Source organism: Aulonocara stuartgranti (assembly GCF_965226115.1).
Source record: "Aulonocara stuartgranti genome assembly, chromosome: 3".
In the NCBI taxonomy this organism is placed as follows: Eukaryota; Metazoa; Chordata; class Actinopteri; order Cichliformes; family Cichlidae; genus Aulonocara; species Aulonocara stuartgranti.
In genome coordinates this window covers 61,511,458-61,534,572 of record NC_138941.1, presented here as the reverse complement: position 1 = coordinate 61,534,572, position 23,115 = coordinate 61,511,458, and the positions used below count along the sequence as shown (strand labels likewise).

The window sequence follows — 23,115 nt, the reverse complement described above, 5'->3', positions numbered from 1 at the left end:
ACCTCGCTAAGTAAGTTAGCTGGATTAGATTGTTGACGATTTCGCGTGATCCTGGATCGTTCGGTTCCCCGAAGCTCATCCGGGACTTGCTGTCATAGCAACAGAGCCGTAAGCGTAAACCTGCTCGGGAGCAGGTTTACTTTATGTAAACAGGATTAGATCGCGGCCACGCAGGTATGTCCGCTTCATTTATACGAAAGCAACAGCGATAAATAAATAACATCAATGTAACTGAAGATAATGCAGCACTTGATCCTTTTATTGATGTCACACAGATACATACAGGTCATTTCCTAAAAAAGGGAAATGTACTATTAACATTCTATTACATGTATGTGATTATTACAGATGTAATTCATATTTCAGAGTAGTAATTGTAAATTACTTCGTGTAATCAAGATGGGAGACCACGGCTATAAAAGCGAAGGTGGATTTGGGAAGCCTGTCGCAGCCATGTCCTGTCCGTTTACGCGAGCAACCCATTGCGGAAGGTGCAAGATTGATAAGGAGAGTCCTCAGAATTCAGCGTATATTGCGGGACAGACAGGATCCTTTAGCTCAGCGCGACAGTGTGCTCATTGAGAGATATCGATTTTCCCGTGAGGATATTATTTACTTAACCAACTTGTTGACGAGGGGGTGCAGGACCACCACCTGTCTTTTTTTGCTCTGCCCTTTTCTTGGTTGCTGTTATAAACAAACAAACAGATTATTTCAGGGTCTCTTTCCAAGAGACTAAAAGCAATATAAGTGATAAATATTACCAGTCTATAGAATATTCTTATATTTCACTTTTACTTGTTCCCATGTTCTAGTGGGTCCTGTTGTGGCTCTAATGTGAAAGAGGATATAATATAACAATATAATATAATGTAATATAATATTGGATAATATAGTGTGATATGATAAATCTACCCTACCGCCTACTGGTGTTGGCCAGAGGGGCCGATGGCGCGATATGGCAGCCTCGCTTCTGTCAGTCTGCCCCAGGGCAGCTGTGGCTACAACCGTAGCTGCCTCCACCAGTGTGTGAATGTGAGAGTGAATGAATAGTGGTATTGTAAAGCGCTTTGGGTGCCTTGAAAAGCGCTATATAAATCCAATATATTATTATTATTATTATTAAATTACTTACGAGTTTAATTTGTCAGCAACTTTCTGCCAGCCCTCTCTCCTTGCTTTTGCAGCCTTTGCAGTGTTCCCTTGCGTTCTGATTAAACTCTGAAACTCCTGAAATCCCTCACTCAGGAGTTCTTGCTCTGCTGCCGAAAAATACCGAGCCGAGCGCGCTCCTTCGACATTTTCGCCGACCAATCAGAGGGTTGCCGATCAATGTTTCTACTATCGATGCGTAGCCCCTTTTACGACACCCAGTGATGTCACATTACTGCGTCCAGCTGTACTAATCGTCAACGGAAGGTGTGTTCGGAGAACCGGATTAGCGAGCTCACGGTTAGCGCGATGGTTTGATCTTGGATGTGTCATTTGATCTTGGATGTAGTGAGCGACGTACGAAGAACGGGCCCCTGGTCAGTGAAGGCATCACACAGGTTTTGATGTTGCCTTCATGTTTTGCTGTCAGTTGAGAATTTCTTCTCACTGCAGACAGTCTCCTCTTCAATTATGTCCTGATCTGTTTCAGAAACACAATCTCCTCTGAATGTGTGAAAATCTCATACTTCCTGTCACCTTTACACATTCAAATAAACGTTCTTCTTTCTTCCACTGGATGTATAATATTCACATAAACCTTGATGGTAAGAGAAAAATGAAAGCTGTATATTATTGCTTATTAGGTCTTCTTTTTCATACAGTTACATTTGATTTTCTTTTTGTGACTCATGTGTTTTATAGAGAAAAGCTTAGATTTGAGCCACAAACAATATTATATTTATATGTGCAATGGTGGAGAGCAAAGACGTTGTAATAAAGTATGGATAACTGGTTAATATACATATGTAACCCTACCTCTTTTGATAGTTTTGCTGGCTTTGCTGGTGTGTAATAAATATGTATATTTTGTGAAATTAAAGATTTTATTTATCTATTTGATTCGATTTTAATTTTTCCACTTTGTATAACCACATTTTGATGTTTGATTCATGGCTGACAGAAGTGTTGAAGCAGATAGTTTGAGTCCAATGTGACGTTTCCGTAGAGATGGTTTAACCCCTCTCTGCATTAAAAATGATTAAAAAGGTCAAATAAGTAACATTTTAAAATGAAAAGAACCAGTACAGGCATGATAATCACAAATAGAGTAATTAAATGTCACAAACATAGCTTGGCAAATTAAAGAGTTAAACTCTTGAGTAGCCACTTTTTTATAACATGCTGTGTGATGACAAGGGGTCCAACATGAGCCTGGAAAATGTTTTTCATTATCATAATTTTACACTGCATTTATTTCTGATGCGACATCCTGAGCGGTGTTTTATGTGGATTCATGTCTACTTACCAACTTCTTTAATCGCTACATTAAGATATATTAAAGTCCACAGAGTTTTTTAAAATGGTTGTGAGTGCCTTGAGGTAAATGTTGTCATTTGGTGCTAAATACAATAAATACATAAATAAAACTGAATTGAATGTTACTAATCTCTTTCTTGTTGATGCATTTGGGGATTTAGACCAAGACATTGAAATCAGATGAGGAATTCCCCCACACGGTCATAACTAATGGACTGACTGGACTCATAACACAGACTTGCAGGATTAAGTTCAGTGCGTTTATTTACAGTGAAGTAACAACAGAATGTGACAACAGAAGGATTTCCAGTTAGTGAATCCAAAGCTTCAGTTCAGGCAGGTCCACAGGAATTCTCTCTCTCAGTGGGTCCCAATTTCCTGCAGAGAGGGTAAGATGAGGTGAATGAGCCGAAGCATGCAAAGTTTTAGACTGAAAGAGCCGACTTCCATAACTGTTTCTGAGCCTAATAATGCAGCATCTGATGAAATCCCTCCTCCATCATAAGTAGTGGGCAACTGATCAGAGCTTTACCAGTATGTGAGTTAATGAACCCAGGTGTGCGGAGCTGAAGCACGAGAAGCAGAGGAAGAACCTGCCCTTTGAACACAGGGTGTCTCAGCCTCTTAATATGCTGGTTAGATAAGGTAGAGTGCAATGTTATTCAAGTGTAGTCCATGAAGGGAGATGAGTGAATTCATTTAAACAGGCACCTTATCAAGTGTTAAAAAAAAAGAAAAAAAGGACAAATTCGAAATTATTGACCCACAGAAGGATGAATAAACAGAATGAAATATAAGACAAAAAGAAGGCCTGTCATTTATTTTTAGAAGCCACCCATCTCACATGAGCTCTTTAAAGTTTTCTCTAATTGCTTCTCAGAAACAGATTAAATATTGAGACCTCGTCTGTCATTGCCCCTCTAAAGCTACATCCACACTAGCCCGGACAGATTTGAAAACTGTTTTCATCTGAAAACGCTCCACATCCACACTAGCATTTTCAGTTGTTTTGACAGATTTGTGCGTCAACATTGAAACAGACGAAAACTCTTACGTTCCAGTACTGCGCATGCGTGAAACGCAAGAAGATTCGACCTGCCTCATTTCTATCTGCTGTTTATTTACTTTCCGGCTCTCTGAAACGTTGCGGCAAACGGTTGAGGAAAACCACCAAGTTTTTTTAAATGGACAAACAATGAGGTGGAGTTGCTGTTGCGAGTAACGCAAAAGCAAAAAGTTGCAAAAGCGAGAATTAAAGAATTTGAAGAAAAGCTATCTGAAGCATGTACAAACTGATATTAATCTTTAATAGGGCTGTCAAACTGAGAGCAAACAAAACAACTAACCTACTCTAAGGCTACGTTCACACTGCAGGTCTTAATGCTCAATTCCGATTTTTTGATCAAATCTGATACTACGGGTACTCTAAATGGACCTATCTTCTGTAATGAAATTACAATTACTCACAGGGTTCATACGCCTTTTTCAGGGTCAGGTCTAGGTTAAATTAAGCACCTTTGTTCCCCCTTTTGTTAAGACATAGAAAAAACGCACCACACAAAAATTCTGCAAAAGGAAACTGTCACCTTATATGCATATAGTCTATAAACTCAAAATGCACATTTCACTTAAAAATTAAGATGTGAAAATGTGAACAAATCAACTTGTTAGAGATATCCATCTCCTGTTGCTGCTGCTTCTTTCCTGTATGACACAAAAAAAAATAGGACAGAGATGTTTGTTTGTTTTTTAAATTAATTCCAAATAAAACTGTTTTATTGCTAACTAGATTGCTGTCTGTATTATTGCTGAAGTCCTAACTGATCCCCTTTAAAGTGTTTGTGCTAATAACATCATGTACAGTCAGACAGGCATGGAGAACAGCACTGACTGGGAGGCTCTGAACTGATCACAAAGTTCAATTCAACCTATAAGACTTTAAGAATGCACAAGCATCTACTTAAAATCTATTTAATTTATCATCCGTGATATTATTATGTACAATTCAGTCCAAATTCGTAGACTCTGACAAATGCATACTCCTTTTCCTCCAATTTGAAGGATGGGTCGGGTGTGTCCTTGGTGGCCCACCATATTCCAGAATTCCTAGCACGGCCCAGCTAATTCCAGTTTCCGCCAATGTCAGCAGCTACTAAGTTTTAATATTACTCCAATTACTCTTTCTGAGTCACAAAATAAACTTTTAAGATATTTTTAGGCAAGAATGTAGCTGTGTAAACTTCAAATATCTGCTCGGCTTATCAAGACATCACATATTTTCAGAAGTGCTGCGACATTTTCGGAGACGTCTGTTAGCAACCAGCTCGACAGCTAGCCGGGGCAATAACAGTGAACCCCCCCGCTGTCTTTCGCTACTCAGGTTAAACATGATATAAGTCACTTAGAGAACTTAAAAATGTTAATTTGGCTTTTTTCAGTGTTTTATTTGTTTGTGAGTAAATCGGTTTGGCTGAGATTAAAGTTATAGTTTTCACACAGCTGAATAAAAGTCAAATGGAAAACTGATTATCAGAAATGTGAGATGATCGAGAATTATGCCAGTATCCTGTTATATTTTAGACAGAAATGAGCAGACGGCCGAGTTTATTAAACTCCACCAAGACAGCTGGTGATGCAAATCTGAAGTCTAGACCGTCCAGTTTCACAGCCGCTCACTTCTGGCCTACCCGACCTTCTGAGGACCCGGCCCACGTAGACCGCGAAGGCCGGGTCCTCAGGAGGATGCAGCCTATGAATCTGGACACCCCTAATATCATACATTATCCAGGTATTGCAGTATAGTATGCTGCAGCATATTTATGGGTGGAGCCTAGTTAGTGCTCTGTGTGTGGCTTATTTAGTGATTCAAATACACAACAACGCACCATTAAACTTTGAGGCGCTGATGACTCTTGTTGATTTCTCAAGACACAAAGGTGAGGCCTCTTCACTCCTGTGACACCAGCTAGTCTGCAGAAAGAGCAGGAGAACACATATCTTTAGCAGGGCCATGCAGAAATGTTTAAAAGGGTTGATGCTTAAAGTTAAAAAGGGGCACAGATCCAGGCTGGAGAACAACAACACACATTTATCAAGAATCTAATATGGAATCATATCATACTATATCACTGTCATCAGGTGGGAACAATGCAAAGCAAACGCAGTTTATGTTTTACCTGATGGGGTGCAATGTTGCTGTTGAGGGTTTGCTGCTGCTGCTGATGGTGCTGGAGGACAGGGCTGTGTTGATCTGAGGCATTAAAGAGTCCATAGGAAAGATGGTAGCTGATTAAACAAGTCTTATGACATAATAATAAAATCCAAAGACTGGTGACACTGCTTGGAACCATAAGGCTTGTTGCCTAATGGTTCCAAGCAGTGTCACCAACTGTGAGAAATAAACTAGGCTCTGCTTGTGAATCACTCATTGCCTCTCTTCCTCCTTTCATCTCCTCGTCTCATGTATCATCTCCACTTGCTGTCCATCTGATAGTTATAGTAATAGTTAAATATTATTGTTGAGGGCACAGGCAGGACTCTACATGCACACACACATAAAAAAAACATTTGCCTCAAGAAAAGGGCACTTGGGGCATCCATCAGGAAAGGGGCAGGTGCTTAAGCCCGTCCCCCCCCCCCCCCCACTGCACGTACCTGATCTTTAGTAAGGCTAAGCATTTGCATTTAGGTAAAACTAGTAAAGGTACATACTGCCTTACTGTTATTGGAAGAAAAAGGAACATGTTATGTGACCCCTCCTTACACAGATTTAATACGATTATAAAGTCTTACACTTGTCTTGCCTGCTAAATTATGCTTTCAGCTGTTAGGTGGCTCTAGGCGGTGTACCTGCACTCCAAGCTGACCTGGCCCATCTGGTGTCATGGTTTGCATGGAAGCCCACGTCCTCAGGAAACCTGTTTCATTATTTTAGCCCTGTTGAGGTTCTAGGATTTAACTACATACAAACTTCACTGTCATGATTTCATGTTCTAGATGTTGTCAGATCTGAAAGAGACTGAAAAACAAACAGGTAGTTTTACCCTTTTCTTTTCCAAACATTGTTTACTAGCAAGCATAAACCACTGCACACACACAGTTCATGTTTTAAGTCTAGATGAAATTACACATTTGAGTGGTTGCATCTAGCCACTTCTTCCAGATCATATGCGGGACACACAGTCACTCGCAATCTAGCCATGATACACAATCTCCTCTGTCAAACCCGAGGCCTCCTTCTGGTTGGACAAGGCTGGAAAAACCTTAATGGGCTCCTTTTTATGTGAAGGAGCAGCAACTTTACTCTCAATTGACCAAGCTCCTCACCCCATCTCTAAGGGAGAGCCCAGCTCCTTTATGAAAGAAGCTCATCGATCCACATCACTGCAGATGTGTGCATCAGAGCACCAGGACCTCTGCCCGATCCACAAATCCCAAAGTAGTGTCCCACAGAAGAATTGACCCATATAGCTTCTTCAGCTTGAGCCCGGCTGGGCCAACTGATCATCGCCCTTGAGCCTCTCTCCAGGCTTGGCTCCAGGTTAGGACCCTGGTAGCCATGTTCCAGGCAGGGTACGCTGGCTACCTTGATTTTTTTGGTATAAGAGTGACCCAAATCACTTTTTGCTGCATATTCTTTTGTTTAGATCATGACCCACCATGCTCATACGACTACAGATGTCAAATACACAATGTATTTAAAATAGACATTTATTTTAGTTTTGCAGTAGTGGAAAATAAACAGCATGTCGCTGCATTCCTTGCTCTTTTATTGTCGTGTGACGTAGATTTCCCAGACGGCGGCGTGTTGCATTTCCCATCTGCCGACCGCCTAGATGGCGATACGTGCTTGTATTCTCCAACCGCCGACCTCCTAGATGGCGATACGTGCTTGTATTGTCCAACCGCCGACCTCCTAGATGGCGACACGTGCTTGTATTGTCCAACCGCCGACCTCCTAGATGGCGACACGTGCTAGTATTGTCCAACCGCCGACCTCCTAGATGGCGACACGTGCTTGTATTGTCCAACCGCCGACCTCCTAGATGGCGACACGTGCTTGTATTGTCCAACCGCCGACCTCCTAGATGGCGACACGTGCTTGTATTGTCCAACCGCCGACCTCCTAGATGGCGACACGTGCTTGTATTGTCCAACCGCCGACCTCCTAGATGGCGACACGTGCTTGTATTGTCCAACCGCCGACCTCCTAGATGGCGACACGTGCTTGTATTGTCCAACCGCCGACCTCCTAGATGGCGACACGTGCTTGTATTCTCCAGCCGCCGACCTCCTAGATGGCGACACGTGCTTCTATTTCCCCATTCACTGACCTCCCAGGCGGGGTTTGGCTTGCCTTCCTCATCTGCCAATGTATTCTTTCAAATTGCATCAAGACCAAATTTGGGTTGGGGGTGATGGGTGGGGGGACTAATTGGCCTATGTCAACTTATGACATAAGGTAAAAGATGACTGGTGACTCTAGACTTGTCACCAGTCATCAGACTGGGAAGAAGCTGTAGTAACCATCTGTCAGGGACCTTTATGCTGTGAGGATGCAGTTTTTAAATGCGGTAAACTCAAAACCCCCTCCACTTTACTGCAGTGGAAAGGTTTTTGTAGAATTTGAGCTTTGGTCGATGAAAATATTGTCGGGCATAAACCGATCCGTGGCGCAAAACAGGTTGGGGACCACTGCTTTAATACGATTATAAAGTCTTACACTGTCTCTTGCCTGCTAAATTATGCTTTCAGCTGTTGCTAGGTGGCTCTAGGCGGTGTATCATGTTCTAGATGTCTTTGGATCTGAAAGAGATTTGAAAAACAATTAAAAACAAGTCGTTTCCCTTGTTTGTTTGTTTTAAACATTGTTTACCAGCAAGCACATACCACTGCAAATCATGTAAACTAATTTTACCCATTTTGGTGCAAATCAAAGACACAACAAGAACACTGCTCTAAAGGGAATCTTTAAGCAGGTGGTGCAGACAGTTGCTCTCTCCTTTTTACTCTCTCTCTCTCTTTGCTTTTTACCTAGTTTTCCTTGTTGTTTGTGTTCTTGTCAACTCTGATAGCATGAGAATTCTTCTGGACAAGCTCGTGATTGGATGATAGACAATGTCCTCATGGGACTCCTTTCAAATCTGGATCAGGCATCAGTGAGCTCCTAGAAAATTCAGGTTGTCATTTCACAGTTACACTTTTATTTGCACCAAAGCAAGTAAAATTGATTTACAATAGTTCATAAATGGACAGATTGAAATTTAATTGAGTAGGTATTTTACTGTGTGCTGTTTTTTGAGCAAAAAGAAAACTAATCTTACTCCACAAGCTGACCTTTACTCAACTGGTTGAACAAGTTCATGTTTTAAGTTCAGATGCAACTACACATTTGAGTGATTGGATCTGGCCACTTGTTCCAGATCATATGCAGGAAATTTAGTCAGTCGCGATCTAGTCATGACACACAATCTCCTCTGTCAGTCCCAAGGCCTCCTTCAGGCTGGAGAAGGCCGGAAACACCTCAACAGGCTCCATTTGATGTGAAGGAGCAGCAACTTTACTCTCAAATGACCAAGCTCCTCACCCCATCTCTAAGGGAGAGCCCCACTCTATGAAGGAAGCTCACAATCCATCACTACAGATGTGTGCATCAGAGCACCAGGACCTCTGCCCGATCCACAAATCCCAAAGTAGTGTCCCACAGAAGAATTGACCCATATAGCTTCTTCAGCTCGAGCCTGGCTGGGCCAACTGATGTTCGCCCTTGAGCCTCTCCCCAGGCTTGGCTTCAGATTAGGACCCCAGTAGCCATGTCCCAGGCAGGGTATGCTGGTACATTGATTTTTCTTGGCATTGGAGTTATCTAAATCACTTTTCCCTGCATATTCTTTTGATTGGATCATGATGCCCAACATTTCAACATACGACAACAGATAAGTCGAATACACAACGCATTTAAAATAGGTATTTATTTAAGTTTTCCACACGGGCAGGTTGGCGCCCGCTTGTATTTCCCCATCTGCCGACATCCCAGGTTGGGGCCCGCTTGTATTTCCCCATCTGCCGACATCCCAGGTTGGGGCACGCTTGCGTTTCCCCATCCGCAGAAATCCCAGGTTGGGGCCCGCTTTCGTTTCCCCATCCGCCGACATCCCAGGTTGGGGCCCGCTTGCGTTTCCCCATCCGCCGACATCCCAGGTTGGGGCCCGCTTGTATTTCCCCATCTGCCGACATCCCAGGTTGGGGCCCGCTTGTATTTCCCCATCTGCCGACATCCCAGGTTGGGGCCCGCTTGCGTTTCCCCATCCGCCGACATCCCAGGTTGGGGCCCGCTTGTGTTTCCCCATCCGCCGACATCCCAGGTTGGGGCCCGCTTGCGTTTCCCCATCCGCAGACATCCCAGGTTGGGGCCCGCTTGTGTTTCCCCATCCGCAGACATCCCAGGTTGGGGCCCACTTGCGTTTCCCCATCTGTCGACGCCCTCAGTTGGGGCATGTGCTTGCCTTCCTCATCTGCCGACGTCCCAGAACTTTGGTGGGTTCAGATGTAGTGGTCACCCCACTTTGCTAGAGACTTGTCTTCACTCCTATTGTTTCTTTTCATTCAGATGCACTGGGTTCTTTCAAATTGCATAAAGAAAAAATGTTGGGGGGACGGGCTATGTCAGGTGACATAAGGTAAAAGATGGGGCACCAGTCATCAGACTCCGACACAGAGACAACCTCACACTCACATACACGTCTATGGCCAATATAGGACTGCTATTTAGGCGAGCATGCAAACCTTTGGACTGGGAGGAAGCTCGAGTACACAGAGAGAAGATATGCAGGGACAGACAGAACGACCAAACTGTATCTGTCACACGGATCTATGCTGTGAGGATGCAGTTTTTAAAGCAGTAAACTCAAAATCCCCTCCACTCTATTGCAGTGGAAAGGTTTTTGTAGAATTTGAGCTTTGGACAAGAATGTGTTTGGTCTCACTTAGAATTGTTAGATTACTGAATTATTTGCAGATTATTAATGTTATTTGCTTTGTTTCTCTGTCAGATTCATTATTAGAAGGAGGAGAAAAGGGTGAATTCTTTTTACAGCAATTTGTAAGCCACTTTATAGCAGCTGGCGCACATACACAACCACACACAACCACACCAAAACAAAGACTGACTGCCAGCCCAGGATGTTCTCTACTGGCTCCATCCTCCTTCCCTCCATCCTCTGTGTCCCCTCCTGTCTGACCTGCAGGTGAGAAACAGGTGTGAGGTGTCAGCTGTCAGGTAGGTGATGAGTGAAGAACAGAACAGAATCCATTTCCTCTTCAAACTGCTGTCAGACATTATCTACTGCACTCTGATCACATCACTCAGACCAGCTGTGGCTCAGAAGGTAGAGTACGTCAGGTCGTGATTCAATCCCTCTCGAATATATGTCAAAATATTCTTGAGCAAGACACTGAACCCCAAAATAACCCATGCTGCTTTCACTGATACGATGATATTCTGATATTCCCCACCATGTATTATCCATTTGAATCATTTCAAATTATGGAAAAGACTTTCATTTACATAGTGCTTTTTATTTAAACACGGCATTCAGTCAGGTTTGTAGTTTTGTCTCTGTATATCATCTGCCATTTTTAAACAATATTCTATTTTTCAGTTACAGAAAATATTTTGCTTGTCCAATTACTTTACTCTGGCAAAAAAAAGAAAAGGAGAAAGAGATACAAGTCCCCTTTAAAATATATTTCAAGAGATGAAAGTAGGGGTGTTTCTAGATTTATTGTACCATTTAGCTTTGTACTACACCCACCCGGTGGTATACCCAGGGGAGGTAATGTTGTGAATAAGCCTGTCTCACCTGGGTCAGTAACGTTGAGGAAGACCGTTTTATTAAAGTATCTTCCACCATCGTCCACCCCTTGAAGCTCGTATGTCCCACTGTCGTTGCTGGTCAGGTTCTTCAATGTTACAGAGACTGTGCCGCTGATATTGCTACAGTCCATCCCCTCCACCCGACCCTTGATTGACTCCTCCTGGTCACTGGGACGTGTTGGTGTTGAGTCTTGGCAGTAGGAGATATATTTATCATTGTTTTTATATTTTTCAAGTCTTTTTAGCCATACAGATGTGGTGTCAGTGGGAACCTGAAATGTCAGATTGACACTCATCCCAGGATGTCGTAAGATCTGCTGGTCTGAAGCTGAGGAAAAGAAAAGAAAACAGAGTGAGGACTCATCACCTTCACAGCAGCCAATCTGCTTCTGTTCAGAACCACCCACCAAACTACTGAGCCAAACTTTAACACTAGAAGTGATTCGCTCGCTGTAAATCACTTTTAAGCAGACATCTGATGACCCTCTAATGTACTTGTACTGAAAAATGCCCACTTTATGTTGCCAGCACTGCACAACCAAATATTGTTCACCGTGTGTGGTGTAAGTCACCATGTTGTTGGGGATCACTTCCAGTGTGTATAAGGCTTCAGTGCAGGGTTAAGAGACAGGATGTGCTTACCCTGTGACCAAAACGCATTTCCAAAATAGTCATCTACCTCCCATTTAAAACTCTGAATTAGAATCCCAAAATTCCTCACTAACCAATAAATCTCTCTTTGAGGTGACACCGCACAGGTCTCAGTGGATCATGTCATTTAGACTGAGATCTTACTATTCACATTTTTAGGCCCAATAGCTGTGTTTTACACAGGAACAGCCACAGACTCTAAACGTTTCCCGTGACTCGCCGTCAGGAGCTGTCCACTGAACCAGTGACATTAGAAACAGGACTGTAAACAATGTACATAGTGTTTAGTGATCGTGTGTTGAGCCACGGGTAACTTTGCGGATTTTACCTGTTACCACATGTGGGGACCGGTCTATAGTTATTTTTTCTAGACGTTTCCTTTTCCACTAATTTTAGGAGAACAGTTTGATACGTTTTAAAGCCTGAGTTTACTCCTCAGATTTGCATACGTTTCTAATCGGTTCAGTCCAGCTTTACTTTTGACGTTAAACCTGTCCGGTCACCAACACACCCATCGACATATTTACAGAATGTGAACTTATTTATCTGTGAGTTTCTGTAACTTCACAAATCATTACAAAACAGCAGCATTTAAAACCTGCTCAGCCTTACCTGCAGAGCCCAACGAGACGTGGATGACCAGTAAACTCAAGCAGAGACCCAAATATGTCCCAGCACTCATGGCGTTGTTGTGAGTCTTTCTTCTTCGACAATAAAACGTTTTATATTTTATATGCGATAGATCCCCCGCGATAAATAAGTTTAAAAGAAAATACTATTACTAAAAAGTGGAAAAAAACTTCCCTGCGTCTATCCTCCGTGCGTCGTCCTTAATGTCGATGGGTCCACTGAAAACCGGTGAAAACTGGATCTTCACAAGTTCCGCATACTTACACTTAAACCAATCAGCAGGAGGACCTCTATCAACTTATACTACCTGTGAATAAATATTGGTTGAAAGTACACGTGCATGTCTGGGATTGGTCAGTCATCACTGTGCTCTCTGCAGAGGCGGTCCTAGGCTGTTTGGTGCCCCGGGAGAACATCCATCTATCTATCTATCTATCTATCTATCTATCTATCTATCTATCGAGGGAGAGAGAGAGAGAGTATGCAGACGGCTAACAAACAGTCCTTTTAATTTGTTGAGAATAGCAGACAAATCAACAATACATCTCTTCCAATTAATGAAATAATATTATTATGCTGAACACAGTCCAAAAGATCCAATAAGCCACATCAGCGTCTACTCTCTGTCTGTTCAGTATCATAGCCAAGTAGCTAACAAAGATAAACAGAAATTTTCACTATCCCTACCAATAAATGTTATCTTGTTTCAGGATGCATGTCATACATAATACCTGCCATTATCCAGTGACACATCTGCTTACCTGTATCTTTTGCTCCTTTCTCCTCTTCTTTTTTAAAGAAGAAACTGAGCAGCTGTTGGCTTTGACGTTCTCCTGGCTTGGATTTACAACGTTACATTACATCACGTTACACAAATATATTGCACAGGTTGTGTATGAGACTTCAGCACAGCAGCAGCAGCAAGCAGGTGCACCGAGGACCCTCACGCTCACTTTTCACGTATATGTTTGTGATAGAATTTACAAAACACATCGGTGCAAATTATAAGTGTATATCATGATGTGTGGCGTTTTTGTGTTTGTTGGCCCCCACCACGAACCCACTCTGGGCAACTGCCCATGTTGCCCATGTAAAAAACTGCTATTACTTATTATTACTTATACTTATTTTCCACCCTAATTTACGAATAAATTCTTTACAAATCCTACCATGTGAATTCATGGATTTTTTTTTTCACATTCTGTCTCTCACAGTTGAAGTGTACCTCTGGTGCAAATTACTGACCTCTGTCATCATTTTAAGTGGGGGAACTTGCACAATCGGTGGCTGACTAAATACTTTTTTGCCCCACTGTATAAGAATAATGATGTGGTGACATGAGATACTCTGTGGTCTCATGTCATCACAGAGCATCACCTCTGAATCAGAGCTCGATTGTTTCTTGGTGGGTCTCATTTACATTGTCCTCGTCACCTCTGTTGTGGAGTTGATTTGAATAAACGGACTCTGATGCAGTTCTCTGGATGTTTTTATGTAGAATAAATAACAGTAATTGTAAATATTCCAACTCAAAGGAGGATATTCATCATGTGCTGTCTATGTATCACTGCAGCTATAATGTGTTGTGCAAAGCATTCCTTTTACTTCTCGACTGATTGATGGGACTTTGTTTTCTCTTTGTTGCTCTAGCTTCTTTACCTTATGATATGAAATGCACTGAGGCAACTGCTGTGGTGATTTTTTGCTATATAAATAAAATTGAAAAAGTACTGGATCGATACTATCAAGAGCAATACTTTTTTTCTATCCTTTAAAATCAGTATGTAGCCCATTGAATTGTGTTATGTTTTTAAATGAAAATATATACTTCAAACTTTACTATGACAAATGTTTGAACCTTTTTTGTGTTGACTAACATGTCTATTTGATTTATAGCCTGTATGAGATTTAAACAGAGAAAGTTGACCCAAAGTGCATTAAAGACAGATACATTTACATTCCATATAACTGCTCTCCCTAACGTAAGCTCCCCTAATGGGTTAAAAATATCAGTATCTGCAATACTGAAACTGTATTTACTTGGAATCATTGTTCTATAATCCAAATCTATAGTATTGCACTACTCTTAACTAAAATGCTCATGTAGGCTATAACAAATTTTGGTTGCAATAAAAACTCTAAAACTCATGGCCACAACTATCCAAAATTGATCCAGCTTTTTGAAGGCTACGTTTAAAAAAAAATAAAAATAAAAATAGCCTAGCTACATAACAGTACAGGTAATGACTTGTTTATGTTGCATATATGGTTTGTGTCACGGCTGCCGAGGCGAGCCGTGTGGAGTTGGAAGAAGGACCCAAGATGCAAGCAGTGGATGAGATGCTAATGAGGTTTATTTACAAAGGTGTAGTGGCAGACAAGCAGTGGGGCATGACAAATAACTGAAGACACCTAAACTGGGAGAACTAAAATAACAGACCTGGAAGCATACGACAAAGGGATGAGACGCAGCCAAGGAACAGGACACCGTTGAACACAGGGTAAACGCAGACTGACACGGAGGAACACAGACGAACCAGCAACAGGCAGGAGAACACACAGGGCTTAAATACACACACCAGTAATCAGGGGATGAGAGACAGGAGGGCAACACAGCTGGGAGGAATCAGAGCTGAGGGGACAGGGGAAACGTAAACAGAACACACTCACATCAGACAGAGACCTTCACAATAAAACAGGAAACTCAGACACGGGGAACCAAACAAGACACAGAACTAAACAGACAGATTCACAAACAGTTGGGGTGACACCATAGACAGAGACACAGACGCAGACTCAGAGGCAGACCAAACATAACACATAGAACTCAAACAATAATCATCATCATCATCATAATAAACTAGAAAATGATAACAAACTAAAAGCGCTGGGTAACCGACCCAGGACCATGACAGTTTGTAAACTTACAGTCTGTATAGCAGGATGCAGACAGACAGCAGAGAGACGCAAACCTCCCAGCACCCTCTTAGTTAGGACATCAATGCGCTCACTAAGTGTATCGGTGATTACATAACCTTCTGCACTGACTCTATTGCCCCAACTCAGACTTTCCATTGTTACCCAATAGAGCACATCCCCACTGATTTAGCTGTAGTAAGCCTGCACACTCTTTGTCCCTCTCTCCACATTGCACTATGGCCTCCTGTGAATGTCATTGCACCTCTTTCCCACCTATCCCTTTCTTTGATAAACTCTTCATAATGAGCGTGAGTCTACAGAAGGTCCCAGTGCTGTCCAAGACATTTTGCATTGTTCCTGTACCAAAGACACCACATCCCATTCGCCCCCAGGATCTCCCAGGATCAGGTTACCCACCATCGGGAAGCCTAGCGTTAACTTTCATTGAGTGGAAAAAAGTTAGTGTTTATCATCCAGCTTCACTGTTTATATTATGCTAACATAGCTGTGTCGCTAGAGATCACGTAGCACATCATTATATACCAGCCAAACTTCAGTAACTCTACAAACGTCACTGCTGTTTAGTTTCTTTTCTTCATTTATGTCGGAAGTGATAGCAGAGCTGTACGTCTCAATTTGTTTCAGAAATCTCTCAGTCAGGACATGCTATATTATATTTAGGTGGAAACTAGTGAGCTAACTTCCTTCTAACTTCTAACTCCGTTACATTTAATAAATTCTGTTTCCATGGATGCCTGGATGTTAAACTTAATTGTTACACCTGGTAAAGCAGCAACACTGATCATTTTAATACAGATGAAATCATTTAGACATTATTTAGAGAGTTGAAATTAGAGTTTTTCAACTCTCAGTGATGCCGCATTTCTCGTTTGACTTTGGGACCTGCACCAGAGTTTGGGCTCAGACACGGCTAATGACATCAGATTTAAAGACCGGATAGTGAGGCCAAACTGGGATCCCCTCAGTTCGCTTACCAGCACTGCCTTGGAGTTGAGGACATCCACCTACACATCTGGATGCCTCTCTCGTGTCCTGGATTGTTGATTACTGACAGAAAGATCACAATATGTGCATCTTCAACATTTTGTGTCTAACAAGGCGATCAGCAAAACAGGGGTACCACAAGGGACCGTCCTCTTCCCTTTGTCATTCACAGTCTACACCACAGACTTCAGCCACTGCACAGAGACCTGTCATCTTCAGACGTTTCCTGATAACGCTGTCAAACGTTTGTGCTGCAAAAGTTTTTGTTTGTGCCTCTATCATTTTAAAGATACTAATATAAGTTTCTAGAGGTCATCCAAGGTCAATCAACCCCTTTTTTAGCTGTGAAAAGGTTGTGAAAAATAAACCAGTGCTGGATATTTTTTTTAATCATGGCCACACTCTTAAAAATAAAAAATTAGGTTAACATATAACAGTCAAAATAAACTATGCATTGTGTTTTATGTTTTCTTTACTCACATCAATAAAATGGGTTAAAAACACCACTGCACTCCACGGGAAGAGCGAGAGTCAGCTTTATTCTCCGAGGCAGCTGGGCTCTTTTAACATCTGTTGGACAGTGCCCAGGATTTTCTATGAATCTGTTGTGGCCAGTGGCATCCTCTTTGCTGTTGCATGCTGGGGCAGCAGGTTGAGATTTGCAGATGAAAAGAAACTCAATAGACTGACCCACAAGGCCAGAAAGTTGTCAGGAGCTGGACTCTCTTAACGTAGAGACAGAGAGGTGGATGTTGTCCAAGGTAAGGACAATACCTCCCACCCACTCAATGACATGCTGGCCAGTCACAGGAGCACGTTCAGTGAGAGACTGAGATTACTGATAATGTACGAATGAACGACACGGAAAATCCTTTCTACCTGTGGATATGTTTCAGTAGAACTCTTCCATCTAATGTACAGGACACATTCCGATAGCTCTACACCCTTGATATTTGCACATCCCCTTTTGAGAGAATTAAGTTTTAAAGTTTGGTAAGAGGAGTACTAGAGGGTAATGGTCTTCAGGTGCTGCAACTCTGGCCCTTTAGATAGAGAGAGCAGGTTGGGTTATCTGTTCCACAATTATTTAAATTAAACAATCATCAATGGAGCTGTGATATAAGGATTCCTGGTGCTCACAAGTACAACAACAAAGCCAGAAATTCAAAAAGACGTTTATCCATGCAATCAGTACCTACCTAGCTTACATTTTCAAGTTATCAACAATAACTCTGGATTATGGACAAAGCCAAAATGGACTTTTTGAGTAAGAATGTCATAAAGTTTTTATGTGTCAGTTAGAATGATTATTTTCTTTGTTCCCTGATTAGACTAGAACACTTAAATAAATATATAAAAAATACATATGGTGATTGTACAGGGTTCAGGATGGGGTAAACCCTCATGAACAACAGTAACATCCTGTAATAGAGTCACAGAAACAATTTTTAGCTGATAAATCCAGTGATCGCTGCCTCTGTCCTCATTCAGATTAGTATATTTTATTACAAAAATAATTAACTCTTACCTAACAGACTTCAGTGTCTGTAAACACCCACACTTGTGTAGATTAGAGATCCGATATCAATTGTACGATATAGGACATTAGAAAGTCTGACTTGACAGGAGGATTCAAAGAAAACCTGCCTCCTTCTCTACTGTGTCTCCTTCATCCATCCTCAAAATTAAAGCCTGTCTGCTGTGAGAGACTGAACCAGCAGAGTTCACATTAAATGGTCACACTTATGGCTATATAGCATCACACAGACTCTGACATTTAAAAAAAAAAAAAAAAAAAAAAAACGACAAATACATCAGAAAAAAAACAAATATTTACTTCAATCATTAACACAATTAGACAACATGTAAAAACAAATAATTTGATTAAAAAAACAAATTCCATATATTAGCATGTTTTTAGCATCTTAAATACTGCACAACAGATTTCATGATTAGATGTCTCCATAAATAAATACATGTTCAAATGTCCACCTTTGCACAGGTATAAAAACAGGTTCATTCTCTGTTGACAGTTTCTTACTTTATACAAACTCTACAGGGGTGATTTTTTTAAACATCCACCTGGATGCTGGAGATAAACTTATCAACCCACACATGAAGGCTTTAAAATGTGGAGTCTAGCCAAAGGTTGGTGTCACCGTGTCCAAGTCCTTCATTTATACAGTTTATAATTATACCAGGAAAGTGAAGCTCTCGCCACGACCTGAGCATGTGTTTTATCCACACTAAAAGTTGAAGTTACAGGAACTCTGAGATGTGTCCATCCTGCTGCTGTGGTCATCATCTTAATGACAGGATGACGCTGTGGGAAACTCTGGTTTGTCTGATGTTCAGGGGTCCAAACCCAAGGTGCAGTTCATGTATTCATGAAAAAATAAAATAATCTGTCTCCGTCTCTTTCCGTTACACGGAGTTAAAGGAAAAAATGGTTTGCTTCAGACAAACATCTTGATCAGCAGGAAGGTCATGAGAATTCTTCTCCTTGCATGTAACGAATTTATAAATTATCCCAGCAATGACTGCAAAGAGCAACAAAGTACAAACTGTCAGTCCAACTTTGAGTCCGACAGATTGATCCTCCTTCCCTCCATCCTCTGTGTGTCCTCCTGTCTGACCTGCAGGTGAGAAACAGGTGTGAGGTGTCAGCTGTCAGGTAGGTGATGAGTGAAGAACAGAACAGAATCAAACTGCTGTCAGACATTATCTACTGCACTCTGATCACATCACTCAGACCAGCTGCTTTCTACAAAGTCTCATCAACAACATCTTTAGAAACAAACATCAACAACCAGGAAGCAGCTTCACCTCTGATCACACACACACTCAACTCTGCTCACTCACCTGAAGGATCAACAACAGTCAGGCTGATGTTGCTAAGTGATTTCCACGAGACTGTTTCGTCCTCGAAGACAAGACACTCGTATGTTCCAGTGTTACTCCTCGTCACATTCTTAAGGGTCAAAGACAGGTCTCCATATTTCATCTGTCTGTCCTGCAGATCCACCCAGTTCTTAAACGATGGATGTTGCCCTTGTGGCTGAGGTTGCCCTCTGCGGTTCAAATAGACATATTCTTCCCCCAGGTCAGCTTTGCGCCACTTTACACCTATCAAGTTGTTGTGTGGAGCTTGACATGGCAGAGTGACGTCCTTTCCAGATTCAGCTGTCTTCGTCTGGACTAAAAAAGGAAACAGAGAAGAGTTTACACATTACATGAATCCCTTCCCTCCATCCTCTGTGTTCAGCTGTCTGATCTGCAGGTGAGAAACAGGTGTGAGGTGTCAGCTGTCAGGTAGGTGATGAGTGAAGAACAGAACAGAATCCATTTCCTCTTCAAACTGCTGTCAGACATTATCTACTGCACTCTGATCACAACACCCCGGCTAGCTATCGAGCTGGTGGGTAAAATATGTCTCCGAAAACGTCGGAGTGCTTTTGCAAATATGTGATGTCTTTAAAAACCGAGCAGATATTTGAACTTTACACAGCTACATTCTCGCCTGAAAATATGTTAAAAGTTTGTTTTGTGACGCAGAAAGAGTAATAAGAGTAATATTAAAACTAAGTAGCTGCCGCCATTGTTCGAAACTGGAATAGGCTGGGCTGTGCTATGAATTCTGGGATAGGTTGGGCCACGAACGATACACCCGACCCATCCTTCAAATCCGGAGAAATGAAGGACCCATTTCTGGGCCGCATTTGTCGGAGTCTTCGAAATTGGACAGCCTTCGTCGTGTCGCATTGATGTAATGCGGCCTCAGGAGGATGTGGTTCCTGTATTTGGACACAGCTAGGATACTGGACACAGCTGCTTCTTCTTCTTCTTCGAGGTTTAACGGCAGCTGGCATCCTTGTACATGCAGCGCTGCCATCTTCTGTTTCAGTCCGTTATTACACTCTTAAATCCTGCTACTTATTCCAGCGTCTTTTGGGATCTTACAAAGCTTCAAACGACTATTAAATTAGTCGTCGACGATTTTGATAGTCAACGTAATCGTGACTAGTCGACTAATCGTGGCAGCCCTAGTTTCATTTTAATAGACAACTTTTGTACACAAACGTCAACTCGACACCCACTTGAGATATAAACACATAGATCCTGCATCGAGCTTGTAAGATGTTCAGGGTGTCAGACTGTGGGATGCAATTTTTTCATTCAATGAGGAAAGATTCTAAAAGAAAACATGGCAATACAATTGAAACATGGCAAAAACAGGTAATTTTCTACAGGTGACACTAAGTTAAACTATAGCTTAATGAACAATGTTTTAATTATAATATATCATATATACAGTATGTTTAGTTTTTATTTAAAAGTGCATCATAAATACACTTATAACATCTGTAAGCACACTTCTGGTTAATAATGCAGCAAGTTATTATTGGCTCTCTCTGTCTGGACAAATTAATTTGAGTTAAGGGTATAAACTCACACCGTCATCTTCATCCGGGTTACCACACACACAAAATAGATTAAGCCTTGCCACACTCGTCTATACAACTCCTCATTCAACAATCATTTTCAGTGAGCCAGCAGATCACACACAAGTTACAGTACGAGCATAAGTGCTAACAATATGTCATTGTTTTACAAAAAAACCCAAACTACTCACCCATGACACCTTCATGTTTCACACCCACCATTGGCTTCAATGCCCAAATCCCAAGTCCTGGGGGGTGTACTCATCCTCCTGTCTGCTCTCCTTCCGCTCTGGAGCACCAGTTTTTTGTTTGTTTGTTTTTTGGTTGACAAACCCAAAGAAAACAAAAAACCCTTCAAAATGAAAATATTTTTCTTCTACTTAGTGTGTCCCTAACACTCATTTTCCTCAGAGCTCCTCTTTTGCAGAGTTGGTTCAAGTGATGTATTTCCCAAAAACATTTCAAAAATGCCTTTTTAATCAGTGGAGTGTAAACTCCCCAAGTAAATATTGCAGTTTGATATTTGGACGTGTCAGTAGAACTCATGTGGCACCTAGTTTACTGGAATTCTGCGAATATGAGCATCCAGTGTGACGTTGAAGAGGCGGCCCTCCTACTTTTTCGGCCGTGGGGGGATTTGATACACTACAATGCATCAGTCGCGTCATCTCTATTCACTCCAATGGATCAGTTTTGTTTTTTGTTTTGTTACAGCGATGGCAGACGGAGCACAAGAGAGAGGATTTTATTATGGATTTCAAAATCTTATCTGGTTTTCTTATTCAGTTCAATTTCATTTATATATCGCCAAATCACAACAATAGTCGCCTTAGGGCGAGCCCCCATATGGCTAAGAAAATGTCTGGAGGCGGCCCTGTTTGCAAGCATATTTGTGCCTGCGTCTTTTTTACCTTATAAAAACATCTGAACAAAATTAAAGAAATGTTATATATTGGCACTCTTGAAAGGCGTTTTTTGTATGTCTATTAAAGTTATTAGCAGAAAATTGATTGCAGCTTCTCCCTTTTGACAGGAACGTTGTTTGTGGCTCAATGTTTGACAAGTAAGCGCCGCAGGGAACAATCTCAAGTCTTCATGTTTAAACTCGCGACTCTCCCAATCAACAGCTCCCAAACCTCCGACCAACGCGCCATCTACGATGACCTGACGTCGCCACAACTTTAAGATTTTGGAAAAAATTTTAACCAATAAAAGGCTTCAAATACTTAATCACACAAAATGACGTTTTCACAGTCAGCGGGGGTGATTTGTTTTGGAGTGTTCAGTGATGTTATGAATAACAGAACACGGTTCGGCGCCGAGGCGAAATCTCACCGGCGAAAGTGGACGCGGTGGCGACGACAACGAGCATCAGAATCCAGCAGGGCCACGAAAACGTTACAACAGCCATTTGCGCTTAACCTAAAACAGCAAAGAATGAGGAAGGAATAGACGCAGGATTAAAGTCACGGAGTCCAGTTAGTTTACGTACACAGTAAAGATTTACTGAAATATCCGTTTGTTTACCGTCGTTTTAAACTACGGCAGAAAATGATGTGCTGTACCAGCTCGTACCGTGAACCCGTTTAAACGTTAGCGCTTTACAGATTAATGGTGAATAACACGGTAAACATCGACGGTCACGTTCAATGTGTCAGTAAAAACAGAGACGCCGGTAAACGTTTATCTTTTAAAGGTTTTCCGTCAGTTACTCACGAGCTCTCAGCCACGTACAGCCAACACGACCACGGTGGAAACTACTCTGAATGAGCGCACCGGATCCGGTGAAGCTTCTTTACCGGCTCCAGAACTTTCTGGAGTTTTCCAGACCAGCGGAGGAGCCGAGAGTTCTGCTAGATACATTAACCGACATTTGTTTATTCGTTTAGATTTTTAAGGTTCCGAAATTACATTAAAGTAAACATGGTTCGTTTAAATAGCTGATTGATGTCGTTCTTTTTTTCCCAATAAAAAGCTAAAATAATCACGCGGAAATCGTTCAGGAAGTCTGTGGGCGGTTCCCGTTCGAATAGGAAGTAAACAAACCGCTGTTTTTTCCTCTTCAAACTTTAGTTATAAAACACGCCGCCCCCAAAACAAACAAAACGAACTAGAAAGCACTTA

At 41.8% G+C, this 23,115-nt stretch overlaps 1 protein-coding gene and 1 long non-coding RNA gene across 3 annotated transcripts; both read right to left on the bottom strand.

The window, feature by feature from the left end:
• Nucleotides 1-2,715: 2,715 nt before the first annotated feature.
• LOC309695926 (uncharacterized protein) lies at nt 2,716-15,102 on the bottom strand. Of its 2 annotated transcripts, XR_014273260.1 has the most exons (9): nt 15,066-15,102; nt 13,387-13,462; nt 12,608-13,049; nt 11,331-11,672; nt 10,435-10,709; nt 6,319-8,099; nt 5,646-5,719; nt 5,355-5,439; nt 2,716-2,847 (listed from the first exon to the last, which is right to left on the bottom strand). XR_014273260.1 is itself a non-coding variant. In XM_082516943.1 (7 exons), the coding sequence occupies exons 1-4, from the start codon at nt 12,675-12,677 to the stop codon at nt 6,455-6,457; spliced, it is 516 nt and encodes a 171-aa protein (XP_082373069.1). In that variant the 5' UTR covers nt 12,678-12,906; the 3' UTR covers nt 2,716-2,847; nt 5,355-5,439; nt 5,646-5,719; nt 6,319-6,454. The 2 variants fall into 2 exon arrangements, 1 of the variants encoding a protein (XP_082373069.1); XM_082516943.1 differs by lacking the exons at nt 13,387-13,462; nt 15,066-15,102 and having other exon boundaries at nt 6,319-6,487; nt 10,639-10,709; nt 12,608-12,906.
• A 4,532-nt stretch (nt 15,103-19,634) lies between these two features.
• On the bottom strand, nt 19,635-23,033 carry LOC309702995. Its single transcript, XR_014275824.1, has 3 exons — nt 22,519-23,033; nt 21,183-22,413; nt 19,635-19,747 (listed from the first exon to the last, which is right to left on the bottom strand). It is a non-coding gene; the product is annotated as an uncharacterized lncRNA (long non-coding RNA).
• Between the last annotated feature and the right edge of the window lie 82 nt (nt 23,034-23,115).

Bases quoted from the DNA above. Each gene is read 5' to 3' on its own strand.
- LOC309695926 (XM_082516943.1), bottom strand. From the start codon at position 12,677: ATGAGTGCTGGGACATATTTGGGTCTCTGCTTGAGTTTACTGGTCATC. The intron at 11,673-12,607 runs GTAAGGCTGAGC...TCTTTTCCTCAG, and splicing joins CGTCTCGTTGGGCTCTGCAG to CTTCAGACCAGCAGATCTTA. The intron at 6,488-10,638 runs GTCAGTCTTTGT...TTTGTTTTTCAG, and splicing joins GAGAACATCCTGGGCTGGCA to TCTCTTTCAGATCTGACAAC.